The sequence below is a fragment of the Lepisma saccharinum genome, chromosome 16 (genome assembly GCF_977018435.1).
Source record: "Lepisma saccharinum chromosome 16, izLepSacc3.1, whole genome shotgun sequence".
Taxonomy (NCBI): Eukaryota; Metazoa; Arthropoda; class Insecta; order Zygentoma; family Lepismatidae; genus Lepisma; species Lepisma saccharinum.
This window is the reverse complement of record NC_139244.1, coordinates 46659930-46674283: the sequence shown is the minus strand read 5'-3', so window position 1 is coordinate 46674283 and position 14354 is coordinate 46659930. Positions and strand designations below refer to the sequence as shown.

The window sequence follows — 14354 nt, the reverse complement described above, 5'->3', positions numbered from 1 at the left end:
AAATAAAGTTTTAATATGAAACTTATGATTCTGCACACACGTGCCAAATTATTATGTACATATTTAAGGGAGAAACACAGGCCAGGTAAGAACTCAACAACTCTTGAAGGATAAAGGCCTGCCAAGTGGTCAGCGCTCAGCGCATCGAGTCCCGTCGCCACTGTTTTCTTGCTTACTGGTCATTTTTAATTATTTCCCAGTTCATTGTTGCATTTGAATTTTTAAACTAATTTTACACGTTTCGTGCTTCTTCCAAAATTCTAAAACGAGAAATTAATATTTTCTTTCGGCTCAAATAGAGAGAGAAACATCTCTGGGTCTGCTCAAAGTAGCGATAGAGATAGGTGAATATCGAACATTAGCGGTTGCAGGCAGCTCCAAATGAAAGTTTAAACCAACAATTCATTGTAATCAATGAAAAATTCAAACTGGCATTGTAGCATCCGAAGTACTGTACACTTTAAAACTGTTTAAAATTCTCATAATTTTAGTGATTTTTTGAGTATTTTTAGGTCAGCCAAGGATTTTCATAAGGAAGATATCGTTGTACGGAAGGAGGGGAAATATGTCTTCATTGTTTAGTAGACAGTCCTATATATTACAATTCTTTCCTGTATTCGACTTTTTTTTAGATCTTTGTTATATATGTTGTTGTTTAATGCGCAAAAAACTTATGTTATTGTTAGTGTTTATTATTTCGAGACCTGAGACGATATCGAGGATTCTCTTCCGAGACCGAGACGAGACGAATTTGTAATTCGAGATAAAACAATGTTCTTCCTTGGCCAAGACAAACTGTGACAAGTCTTGACACATGTCAGTCCCATCCTTAAAGAAAAAAGTGATAAGTATTATAAGAAAGGATGAGTACACATTCGAAGAGCTTTGAACTTTCAATCCACGTGCAGTGGTCAATGTTTACGCTACTCAAAGTAGGTCAGCTGTGCAACTACTTGTACTTCTTGGCAAGGAATCGAAAATAAATGTCAAATCTAGCAGAATTGTTAATTAAATAATATTACACAATCAAGTCGTTGGTAATTTCGTTATTGTAACACTTGTTTGGTTAACCACATAACTTGATGCAAAAGTGTGTTTAAGAACCGAACTGAGGATCTCAATTTTTGCAGAACAATCTACACAGTCACACAAATAGATAAATATTTCTTGCCTTTCGTAGTGTTAACGTCATCACCTTGTAATCAAGAGGTTCCTGGTTCGATACCCGGTGGAGGCACATTGCACAGTGGTTCGGATTCCACTACTGTAGGTCTATTTGTACCTATCTGTGCATAAAGTGAACAAAAAATTAAATTCAAATAAAGATATAAATATCTCTGTAGTTCGGGAAATACCTCACCAGTAGACTTAAGTAGCTCTAATAATGATTACACCCTCATTTACAACAGTAAAATGTCTACAGCATAAATATTATCATTACATTTTCAACTATAAAGTTGTTCATGAAGCAAGCATTACTTTGTGCAGAACAGTGGCGATTTCTCTGGGTGTGTAAGTCGTGTGTCAACGGCCAAAGGAAAATGAAATAAAGAAGAAAGTATCTGTACTTTTAAAAATTATGATTTTGAGCGTTTTTCTTCAATTGTCAGTCTCGAGCGCCCGGTAGTTTTGGAACGTGGCGCAGCACTCAGTGGTTGTCAGGCAGGCAGATCGGTCCCGCACTGCCAAGGCGTTGGAGAGGAAATACAACGTCTTACCACTGCCAAAACATAGGATGACCGCGCATGCGCACACTGCCACCCACCACCATGGTTAGCTTCTCAAGACGTTGTATTTGTTTCCAACGCTTTGGTTTTTATTCATCCCGCGTTCTGCGTTGTTTTGCTCGTGATTGTTGTGCATTATTTTTTAAACGTGTGGTGTGAAGTGATGTGATTATTTTAAGATGGAGAATAGTGAAAGTGTTGTGCAAAAATATTTAAATAATTCATTTTCTTCGCTTTCGTATTCAGAGAAGAAACAAGTGATTGAGAATGGTCGACCATGTCCGAATCTCACGATGTCAACGTGTGTTCAAGGAAAAAGTGGTGCTGGAAAAGGTTTTGAGAGACATTTTCGAAAAGAACTCTATGAAATTTGAGACTGGCTTTGCGGGTGTGATGTGTTGAATAAATTTTACTGTTGGACAAGTTTATTATTCTAGACTAAAAAAGATCTTGGGAATTATCAAGGATATGCGGATTTGAATCATCTCAATACTGCAGTGAGAAAACACAGCGAGTCTGAATTGCATCTTTATAGTTTCTTTAAATTTAGTAGTTTTGTTGCCATCCCTACTAGAATTGACGTTCTTTTGGATACTCAACGAAAAGCTGAAATAAAGCTACACAATGAAAAAGTAAAAGAGAACAGGGAAATATTAAAGAGGTTGATTAACGCCGTCTGCCATTTAGCAAAGCAAGAACTGCCATTCCGAGGCCATGAGGAAAATGCAGCCTCTCTAAATAAGGGCAATTACATGGAATTCCTTATTGAAAGTGCCGAGTTCGATCCCTCATTAAAAGAATATTTATTAAATTCTACAGTTTTTCGCGGTACTTCGGCAGGCATTCAAAATGATTTAATAAATTCAGTTTCGGATGTTCTGAGAGATGAAATCTACAATGAAATTCAAAACACAGACTTTGTGGCTATCATGGTCGATGAAACATCAGACATTAGCAAAAAATCTCAGGTGTCAACAGTGTTACGTTTTTTTTCGGCCTCACAGAAAAAAGTCATTGAAAGATTTCTTGGATTTCATGACATGAGCGCTGATGAAACTGCAGGAGCTCTTTTTAGTCACGTGACTGAAATAATGGATAAATATAAGTGTGGGGATAAATTAATTGCTCAGACATACGATGGATATTCTGTAATGAGTGGTCATTTGAATGGCCTTCAAAGTAAAGTTTTGGAAAATTATCCGAAAGCTTTTTTTATGTTATGTTATGTTATGTTATGTTCATGTCATGAACTTGGTGCTGCAACAATTGTTAGAATGTAACAAAGAGCTTAAGGTGTTATTTTGTGGTCTTAAATCACTTAAACCTCATTCTCCAAAGAGGTTACACGAACTTTCTGCTTTCATGTCCAGAAAGCTCCCGTCATTAGCTCCTACCAGATGAAATTTTACCTCTAGGCTAGTGTGGACAGTCAATGACAACAGAGAAGCACTGCTTATGTTTTTTGAGCATGTTAATGAAAGTGGAGACTTCGATCATTTGACTGCAATGACTTCAAGAGGATTTTCTAGCTTCCTGAAGGATTTCGAAAATATATTTTTTAAAAAGGCTTTATCCAACTTGCTTGCCTTTTCAGACGTATTATTCAGTATATTGCAGTCTAAAAATGTTGATATTTTGTACTGCAGTAATAAAATAACTGAATTTCAACAACAGCTGAAAAAGGAAAGTGAGAATTTCGAAACACTATGGAATTCTATAACTGGTGCAGTAGAAGAGGAAGAGGTTGTTGAAATAAAAAGGAGGCGACTGAAGAACGAATCACAGAAAGACCACTGCCGGAGACTTTACTTTGAAATCATTGATAATATCAGCAACCAGATAACAATTAGATTCGCATCATTTGAAAAATTGCAATATTTTGATTTACTAAATCCCACAAAATGGGGCTACTTGAATAAAAGAGAAAACTTTCTTCACCATCTCGTACATAAATTGCAGGAAATTTATGGCAGTGTGTTTAATTTAACCAAACTGCAGAGGAATGAACTTTATGTTTGATATGCTTCCACTGAAAGATCAGAGAAAACACCAATTGAGATTGTAAATTATCTACTGGACACGAATCTGGTGGGTGAGTTTACAGAAATGTATAAATTAGCAATGTTGATCGCAACAATTCCTTCCACCACGTCATCTGCCGAGAGATCGTTCACATCACTGAAGAGGATCCACACATTCTGCCGATCTACTCAAACTCAGAACCGGATGACGAATTTAAGTCTTATCTCCATCCAGAAAGAATTACTTTCTAAGCTGCGAGAAGGGGATAAATCGAAAGGATAAATGAAGGGTAAGGGGAAAAACCGGAAATGTGCATTTTAGCGATTTTTCAATGAACGGGTCATTCTTATGTCCGCGGTGTTTTTTTAGCGGTGATAGGTAGGAGTTCCACCAACTCCTCTGGTTGCAAACTCGTGCTTTAAAAATTGATTGTATGGCGAAGTATTGAACATAGTGTATTAATTTTCTCCTTACCCTTCAAATACGATATGACGTATGATATGACGACGTATATTAATACTTTAAATGAAGTATTTACTTCATTTAAAATAATTTAATTTAATTTGTAATTTTATGTTTTTCTAAATATTTATAAAATTACACCAAAAAGGTACGGAGAAAATTTGTAATATTGGTTCACAGAAATGAGAGGGGGGGGGGGTTAACATTCCTTCTTTGCCAACGCCTGAAGTTCAGGGTCAGGAGACGCCACTGGTGCAGAATCGTCAATAGTGTAAATACTGAACTGACTAGTGTGCAAACTGACAATGTATATAATCTATCCAGATTATTATCAAGAAAATTCAAACAGTATAAGGTGTTTTGTTATTGTTTGCTACATACAGGGTGGTCACTCTACGACTACGATAAAATTCAAGTATAATTCCCGGTTTTCTCTATTTTAACTTAGAGTATTACCACCTCTCACCACCCACACACACACACACACAAATATATTAACAATATATAAAGGGTCTGTGTGATGTCAAAAATTAGAATTCAATTTAATTAAACGGTGTATGTCTTTAAAATATGTAATTTACATCTGCCATTTCACATGTACTCAATATTCGAAATACATCTACAAATACAAGTCACAAATGTTACGGGATATACTAATGCACGAAAAATTGCCGCTTTCCTTTCCTTCCTCGATAAAAATTAAAGCTAAATTGTGAAAACGTACCTCAGAGCATTTACAAATATATATAAATTTACACTGAATGGCATTTGGATTAATAAAAGTTGCAATTTTTCACATCTGCGGAGAAAAATTCAAGCAGAATTCACGCATAATTCCCGCATTCAAAGAAATTTCCGGTGAGTAGCCACTCTCCCTATACATAATAAAAAAGTAAAGATAAATTTATCCCCCGTGCATGCACTGTGCCATGAAGGGACACAGAGGTGCATGAGGTATGCACATTCTCAATCTTGGTCGTTTTTGGAAGTGATGTGATCAACACCATGTTGCATCTGCCACCTATCCCATAGGTGATCTTTGATTAAGTAGGCGATCCAGAAACGCTCTATGCGGGAGCATTGCCGGGGAAAAGCCACATCTGACGTCACCCACAGAGGGAGTGGAACCCAGGTCCCCTACGTGGCAGTTTCGCATCCTTACAAGGGCACGCCACTCGCTTGCATGATGTCGAGGTACTTGTTTAGGAAATGACATTGGATCTTCCTATCACCAATAATATACATTTGATGGAGAATCCGACATCGTACCGTTGTTTAGAAAGTGCAGCCACAGCGAGGTGCAATCACGGAGAAGGATACATTAAAGTTACATGTCCCGACATTTCTAGTCCAGGGCATGTGCTGCACTTAAAGCAAGGTGTCCTGCCCCAATCTCATGGACTAACTAATGGCACCTTTTGATCTTATTTTCACGTATCATAAGAATATTATATTAAGAACTTTAATCCAAGAAGTTCATCACACGACAGGAGGCCATTACAAAGTTAAAAAAATTAATATCACAATCCAGCAAGTGCTGACAATTTAAATATTGGTTCTATAAAAATATTTTTTATCAGAAAACTACCAACATACATGAAACTAAGTAGATTCAATGGTGGTACAGTAAATGCTTGTGTGATAAAACCAACAATTCAACATGTGCAGTTTCTATACCCTTCCCACATATAATTATAAAATAAGTTTTTTTAAAAAATAATGGTGTACTTACATTGTAACAACGCTACTTTGTTGCCTGCTCTTCTGCTGCTGTTCCGACCTGCCAGGAATAAAAGGGACGAAGAAAGACGTCGGGACCACGTGGTTTGGCATCAGCTGAAAATATAAGCAATACATTACTGACTGATAATATTAATGGATATGAATAGGTACTTACTTTCCGAGTGATACATGACAATGAGCTTAAAAATAAAGAAAATGTAAAAAAACGGTTAGAAGAAACGAAAGATGAATAGTTAAGAAAACAGAACGGCCAAAGAAAAAGTAAATTAGTATATATAATAAGTGCTGTCCGCATTGTACAGATGTAAGACGAAATGGGTGTGTCGTAGTGTTCTAATCTTACAATCTCGTTCTTGTTTCGATCTCCAAGGGTAGATCTTGTCCCGTTTAGTTTTTTTCTAAAAGGTTTCTAAAAATGAATTTTTCAAGGAACTAAAAACTTTCTCTCGTATTTTGCACAACGAACAAAACAAATAAGATACTTTATTATTATTATTATTATTATTATTATTATTATTAAATATTATCATCAGACATGGTATGTCTTAAGTCTCACAGTACATCAACTTTCATTTCTAGACGAAAGTTTCACCTACTATAATTCTAATTTATTCCATTGTTGATTAGATTTATTTTACTTTCCTTTTCGGCTACTTTTGCCTAATCGGAAAGATGAGAACGAATGGTGATAAGATGAAATGGATGAAAAGACAATCACAAAATATATACAGGGTGTTGCAAAACTCTTTCAACAACGCTTGGGTGCTGGTAGATATCATAAAAACAAGTAACTTTTCCCTATAAAGTTTACCTCGAAAGCGCGTAGTTTCTGCGCTATAAGCGCTTAAAATCTATCCTGTACGTATACAACCTGTACGTATACGCATACATACGTATGATACACGAAACACTCCGTGGTGATGTTGTCTCGGGTTTAAATCCTGGCCTAGACATTGGTGTCATTTGTTATTTCATCATATCATCCTCATCTTCGCGATTAGTTAAAAGTGGCAGAAAAGCGAACTAAAATAAACCAAATCAATCAATCAATAAACCAAATCAATCAAACAATTATGGAGATATTTTAGAATGAGTAATCTTGAATTTCAGTCTCCCCATTATTTGTCTTGGTCAGATTATAAATACTGTCAATGCTTCTTACAACATCGCAAGTATCATTATTGTTTTGAATTTTGCTCAGGCAAGACTCCCAAGTTGTTGTTTTCAAGTCGTCTCTCTTAACGAGGAACGCTAGTGGCAACCCTGCCACGCGCACCTGGTAGTTACGTGAGAGCAAACATTTGCTGTGTTGGGTTGCATACGTACAGGATAGATTTTAAGCGCTTATAGCGCAGAAACTACGTGCTTTCGAGGTAAACTTTATAGGGAAAATTTACTTGTTTTTATGATATCTACCAGCACCCAAGCGTTGTTGAAAGAGTTTTGCGACACCCTGTATATGGACGACAGAACATGGGCCTAATTGAGAATTATACAGACGCCAGACTCGATAGTCTGCAAAATGCAATCCAGCGAGCACTAGTGGAAGGGAGCTTGACAATTGGGTGTCTTTGGAAAGGGGCCACCCCTATAGGGATTTGAAAAATACGCTGATGGATGATTGGTTTCAGATTTCGTGAATCTGTACAGAAGACCGAGAAGATGCATTGCTCTTTTAGTAGTCTTTGTAATATGCTTACACCGTGAAGTGTTGTACATTGACGATATTTTGTTTTCAAATTACTCTCGGACAGCGGTCCGTATTTGTATACATGTAGAACATGTACAGGCAAGAAAGGACGTCTGGTAACGAACCCCCAACCTGGAGCGCGTCGAGTATCTGAGCGCTCAGCTACTTGACGGCCAAATAAGCGTTGATCGGCTAGCGCTGCTCACTTGTTCGCTGAGCGAACTGGAACCTTGCTCGTCACAAGGAACAGAATATATCGTCTTGTGTTTCGATCTTGTGAGATGGCTGCTAATGAAGTATTTGTGATTAACGGCCTGCCATATGGTGTAATTACAGAGGTAATAACATTTTCCGCTTTCTTATTGTAATGAAAGTGATGATGATGAGTTGTCTGCCTGAAGCCAGGTCTTTTTACCGGAAGGTCGCTGGGCAAGATGAACCCATGGTGCTTTGCCATTGCCTTCCATTTACAAACAACCATGCACGACCGGGATTCGAACCCGGGACCCCTAGCGTCGCAGCGCGATGTGCTAACCACTCGGCCATGGGTACCCAGCGACCTTCCGGTCAAAGGACCTGCCTTCAGGCAGACAACTCATCATCGTAATGAAAGTGTTGATTCCAAATATACACCGAAGTTGTGCAAGTGTGTGAAAATAAAAATTTCGAATAACTCTTGGTGAAAAATAAATGTTTGGTTTTGTTCTCATTGTTTTGAGAAGCAATAATTATATTATTTTAATATTACAATTATCATTGGAACCATGTCCACTCGACGCAGCCGTCTTGGTCACATGTTACTCAAAGGCATTGATATTTTGATCAATGAGCACACACCGTCAGGTAAATGGTCTTCTGCTGAACGAGCGAAAATCTTGCTCAGCGAGCATCGCTCTGATACTCGACGCGCCAGTTTTCAGGAAAACAGCTTCTCTCTTTCGTTCTCTCCCTGGAATTCCTCCGCAGCGGCGTCGGAAGCTGACCTTTGGACAGACTGTCGCTGGATCCGTCAACAGCCTCACGCGGCTATCTTCTGCTTTGGGAGAAAAATGCGGCTCCCGAGCGGCTCTTGCGCAGTTCCTCCTTCAAGGACGACTACCGTAGACACGCAACTCAAAATGCACGCAGGAACATTTTTAACAAAGGCCTACAACTGCTACCTGCATTGCCTTTACCATTTCTTTGTTCGAGACTATAGGTCCTGTACGTAGACCTATTGGTCTGGGATTAAATTTCGCGAAATGTGGATCCGTGGTCAGGCCTTTTGATGATATAAAAATAAACCATTTTATTATGAATTATTATAATTATTATTATTAAATCCTTGGGATGACTTCCACTCAATCCACCACGAATCCAGCCACAACTGCTTTTCATTATTATTGTTATTATTATTATTATACATCTCATTCAACTAATCTACTGTTGTTTCGTCCGTACATGTTTGTGATTATCCGTTCGTCCATCTCATCTTCTCACCATTCATCCACATCGTTGCGATTAGCGAAAAGTGGAATGGACGTGCATATTTCCTTTAGGGGGGGGTGATGGAGCGGTTCTATCCAGATGCCTAAGAGCCATAAGAGTTTTGCGGGAAGTTTTAAAGAGAGTAATCCAGGGGCGGCCGCTCATAAGGACGATAGGGACGCCGCACTGCCGTGTGTAACCAATGAACAAACATTACATTGACATTTATATATTAGCTATTACATTGTCTTAATTGCAAATATTCCATTGCTTATAGATCGTTGGTTAGTCGGTTCTGTATTCATTCTTCCGCGACAATTGCGAAGTTTGCACGCCACCGTGCGGGGGAATACGGTTCGAGAGAAATCTGGCGGGGCGCCGTCCTCCCACCTTACGAGACGTAGAGCATTCTCAGGCGCGGCCGCGAGGGGAAAGAGGCGAGGGAACTGGCGGAATAACACGCGCGGGATCTGTGGCTGGGAGGACGGAAGGTTTGTCGTCCGAAACAAACCCCCTAGGCGAAACTGGCCCTCTCTCCGGAGAACTGTAAACAATGAAGAGTTGCCAGAAGCAATGAAGTTAACACAAGAAGGAAAATTACAAACCGTCGAAAGAAATCATTCTGTATTCCATACAGCAATAAATAATGCAATTTCCAATGAGGAAAGAAAATATCGGTAACTGAAAAAAGTACAGACAGGTGATTGATATTTGTTATTTACCGTCGCTTTCTGCTACTTTTCGGTAATCACGACGATGAGGATAAGTGATAATTAAATGATTGAAGGGCACTCACAAAGAACACCCATGTCCAGGCCGGGATTCGAACCCAGGATCCATGGCTTTGCAATGCTGTATGCTAGCCACGGAAGTCGGCTACAGCTTCGTGTTACTCACAAAATTAGATTTAATTACATGTTTTGATTAGCACGTTTCGAAAAAACCCTGATAGTGTGACAAAGTTTCACAATTTCTTTTCGAGCCGACTGTTAATTAAATTAAAACTAGTAATCTAAATTCACCAAAAGCCGCTACAGAAATCTGTGTACTACGAATTTCTGAAAATTTGACAAAATTGTCTGGCAACCCTGAGGCAATAAAATGACTGCATGGGCAGACGGTAGCATTGACACTTGTTGCAAAGAGAATACTTGATTCTCTTTGCTTGTTGTTTCTTCGTTTTCCATGGAAAAGTGAAGCTTTTTCGGTAGTGTGCTGTAGTTGTGCGTTTGTTGCGATGAGCTATGTGGAGAACTTGTTGGTGCGAAGTTTCTCTACCAGAAGTCTGGATGAATAAAATGAACATAAAAAACCTAGGCCGGCCTAGACCGAATTTGAATCTAGAACAAACATGTCTGAAGAAGATTTCTGGTAAGTTTGAAGTTTTTACTGTAGAACTTGATCTTCTCGTAACGCAGATATCACCTTTCCAGTGAGATTACTTTGCTGCCCTATTTCATATATCAATTAGTCATGTTGGACAGGAAACGTTTTTTGTGTAACATTTTTACTAGTAATTTTCACGTTCAATGCACGTAAATATTCGTCATTGTGCTTATCAATTTTCCCCTCTGTTAAGTTAAAAAAACAAACAACTAAATCTGTTAGAACTCTATTTCTTCTTCCATCTTTCGTAATCTTCTCATTAGTGTTAAATAATTATTAATTTATCATAATATGTGCAAACGTGCAAAACATGATATTCGGTAAAGACGAATATATCAATTTCTTATCATGTTGGCTGTTATATACGAAATTAATCAATTAAACTCACATTACAAGTAGAGCAAATTTGTGAGCTATCGCCCCTCCACTTTGGTTCACCACGAGCCGCCACTTGGACGAAGTGGTGTTTTAAGTCCATTTTATGTACAACTAGCTGATTACCCTGCGTTACCCAGGTATTTATTTGTACCAATCTTCTATTAGACAGGAAAATAATGAATTCTAACTATTGTCCAAAATGAACTTGGAGTTGAACGGCATTGGGAGTGTCACTATTCATCGTAGCGACCCCGTAAACTATAGATTCCATACTAATATCGGTCGCTTTCGATTATTTTTACTTGTCACTCCCTTCCCACCCTACCCCTAGGAGTGCAAGCCGTGTCTTGGAGTTGAACGGCATTGTGAGTGTCACTATTCATCTTAGCGACCCCAAATACTATGGATTCCATACTAATATCGGTCGTTTTACGTCTCCCTTTCCCACCTCCACCCCTAGCGGTGCCTGAGATGTCCTGGAGTTGAACGGCATTGTGAGTGTCACTATTCATCTTATCGACCCCGAATACTATGGATTCCATACTAATATCGGTCGTTTTACGTCTCCCTTTCCCACCCCCACCCCTAGTGGTGCCAGGGGTGTCTTGGAGTTGAACGGTATTGTGAGCGTCACTATTCATCTTAGCGACCCCGAAAACTATAGATTGCACACTAATATAGGTCGTTTTTTATTATTTTTACATATCACCCTCTTCATACCTCCACCCCTAGGGCTGCTGGGGTCTGTTGGAGTTGAACGGCATTGCCAGTGTCACTATTCATCTTAGCGACCCCGAAAAATATGGATTCCACACTAATATCGGTCGTTTTCGATTATTTTTACATGTCCCCCTTCCCACCCCACCCCTAGGGGTGTCTTGGAGTTGAATGGCATTGGGAGTGTCACTATTCATCTTAGCGATCCCGAAAACTATGGATTCCACACTAATATCGGTCATTTTACATGTCACCCCTTCCCACCCCCACCCCTAGTGGTGCCAGGGCTGTTTTGGAGTTGAACGGCATTGTGAGCATCACTATTCATCTTAACGACCCCGAAAACTATAGATTGCACACTAATATAGGTCGGTTTTTTATTATTTTTACATGTCACCCTCTTCATACCCCCACCCCTAGGGCTGCTGGGGTGTGTTGGAGTTGAACGGCATTGCCAGTGTCACTATTCATCTTAGCGACCCCGAAAAGTATGGATTACACCCCTAGGGGTCTCTTAGAGTTGAACGGCATTGGGAGTGTCACTATTCATCTTAGCGACCACGAAAACTATGGATCCCACACTAATATCGGTCGTTTTCGATTATTTTTGGATGTCACCCTCTCCCACCCACACCCCTAGGGGTGCCAGGGGTGTCTTATCCCCACAGTATTTCTTTCGAGATTGCAAGTGATACGTGTTGCAAGTTTGGTTGAAATCGCTCCAAGCGTTCGAGAGTTATGCTGGAACAAACACACACACACACATCCATTTTTATATATTAGATAAGGCTAATCGGAACTAGACCTACAGTTTTAAGTGGAATCTGAACCACTCTGTGGCCATCAACTCCGGGACCCCTTGATTACGAGGCGACGAAGCTACAATTACGCCATCGTGGAGTCTCCGTAAATAGAACAAAATTGGTATTTACTTTGGAAGACATCAAACCTAATTTCCTTACCACTACAGAACCAACCCAACGCATGCCGCACTGAAAGCAAAAGCACAGCAAATTACAGAAATGATCTGAAACAGATGTCGACCCATCATCATTCCCACTTCAATGGTTGAATCTAAACAGCCTTTTGTCGAAAGTTTCATGTGTATTTGATTTGGGAAAACTTCAATTCAATTCTACCTAACTTTCCAGAAGTATGTCGACCTTGGTGGCCGAGAGTTTCGTTGTGAGTATCCCTTCATCAATTTCATTGTATCACCACTCATTCTCGTTACGTTACGATTAGCGAGAAGTGGAAAAAAAACGAAGTCCATGAACTAAAATCAAATCTCTACACACATACAATGAAGATACTGAATGATAGCAAAACCTTCGACATTTTCTTTCCCAAGCGCGTTCATATAGAGCGGGCCATTCAGGCACTTAGCCAGGGGAGGGCTCGGGGGCTGAAGCCCCACCCGAAATCCTACAAATATATAATTTAAACACTGCAAAGTGGTAATTAATTTTACTTCGATTAAACATCTTGTATAATAAGTTGTAATGTACTGAGAAATTCATCCTCAGGAATTCTACCCCTCCACAATTTTTTTCTCTTTAGATGTCGGCTGCTGCCCTCCCCGAAATAAAATTCTGGCTACGGGCCTGGGGCCGTTAGAAATATTTTGCAGGAGGGCCCAATATTTGTAGATCCTGCACTGTTTATATATAGTAATAATTTCAAATTAAAATTCAAATAAGCTGACATGTAATACGGAAGAGATGAGAAGTTCTATTTTTAGAACAGCACACACGGATTTGCTGTTTTTATTTCTTCAGAATTTTATGGTTATTTGAAAGATATAGTATTTTTAAAGCAGTTTTTAGAAACGTTTTTCTGGAACAGACGAAACTACGAACAGAGAAAGATGTTTCCACGGCTCATATTGCATTACCATTTCTATTGTTAGGAGCGTCTACAGAAGAGGTAAACCTTAATATGGATTACAATGTGAAGTTTGAACATCTTCATGTTAAATTTGCATGGAAAATTACATTTTACTCACACAAGTTCATTTCGTATTTGTATTTTTAAAATTTTGAATACATTGTAAGAAATTATATATGTAAACTACATGAAAGGAAATTATACAGTCGCTTCTCCACTTTCAACGTCAACATCACGTGAACGCCGTGAGAATAACGATAATCCGCGATCCGCAAAGCTGTTGCTGGGCGAATAGAGTCTGCAGAAGTCGAGCCAGCGATTCGCATCCGCTTCATTATCTGGTTCGAAGTGAGTAGATGCACGGACTAGATTTCGTAACTTTTCTACCAGTTTTCCTTCCGTGGTTAATACCTTCAATATAACGTACCCTGGTATAAACATTGCTGGTAGGAACGTTATGATCCACCCCGCTATTACAGTCCAAAGGGGGAACGGTTCTGGCCCGTACGAAATCCTTTCGTTGTAGATCACGAAGGCACAAACGACAGCGAGCAGTGTTACGGGAGTCACGAAAATCCAACACAACCACCACAATACATTAATAGTCTTTGCACCGTAAACAAAATCAAGAAGTTTTGCGTAGTTTTTGATGCCGAATATGAATACAAAAGCAAGCACTTCCATGAGGCAAATAATGACTATGGTTAGCGTTGCGTGGGTATCGAGAAGTTTCATCAAATAGATACCATTCTCTCGAAGGCACAGTGCCGAGCCTACGAGCAGTAAGAATGTCGTCACTGTGATGCGAAAGTTTCTTTCCTTCTTCAGTACAGGGTATAAGTCCAACAAACTCCACTGCAGGGCGTCCAGCTGTA

The 14354-nt window shown here is 39.2% G+C and overlaps 1 protein-coding gene across 1 annotated transcript in view; it reads right to left on the bottom strand.

Moving 5' to 3' along the window:
* LOC146000457 (neutral amino acid transporter 9-like) overlaps positions 1-14354 on the bottom strand; it is a 161934-nt gene that overhangs the window by 112705 nt on the left and 34875 nt on the right. The window contains exon 5 of the mRNA XM_083138115.1: positions 5944-6047. Within this exon, the coding sequence (XP_082994241.1) occupies positions 5944-6047 (104 nt within the window). The remainder of the gene's footprint in view (positions 1-5943; positions 6048-14354) is intronic.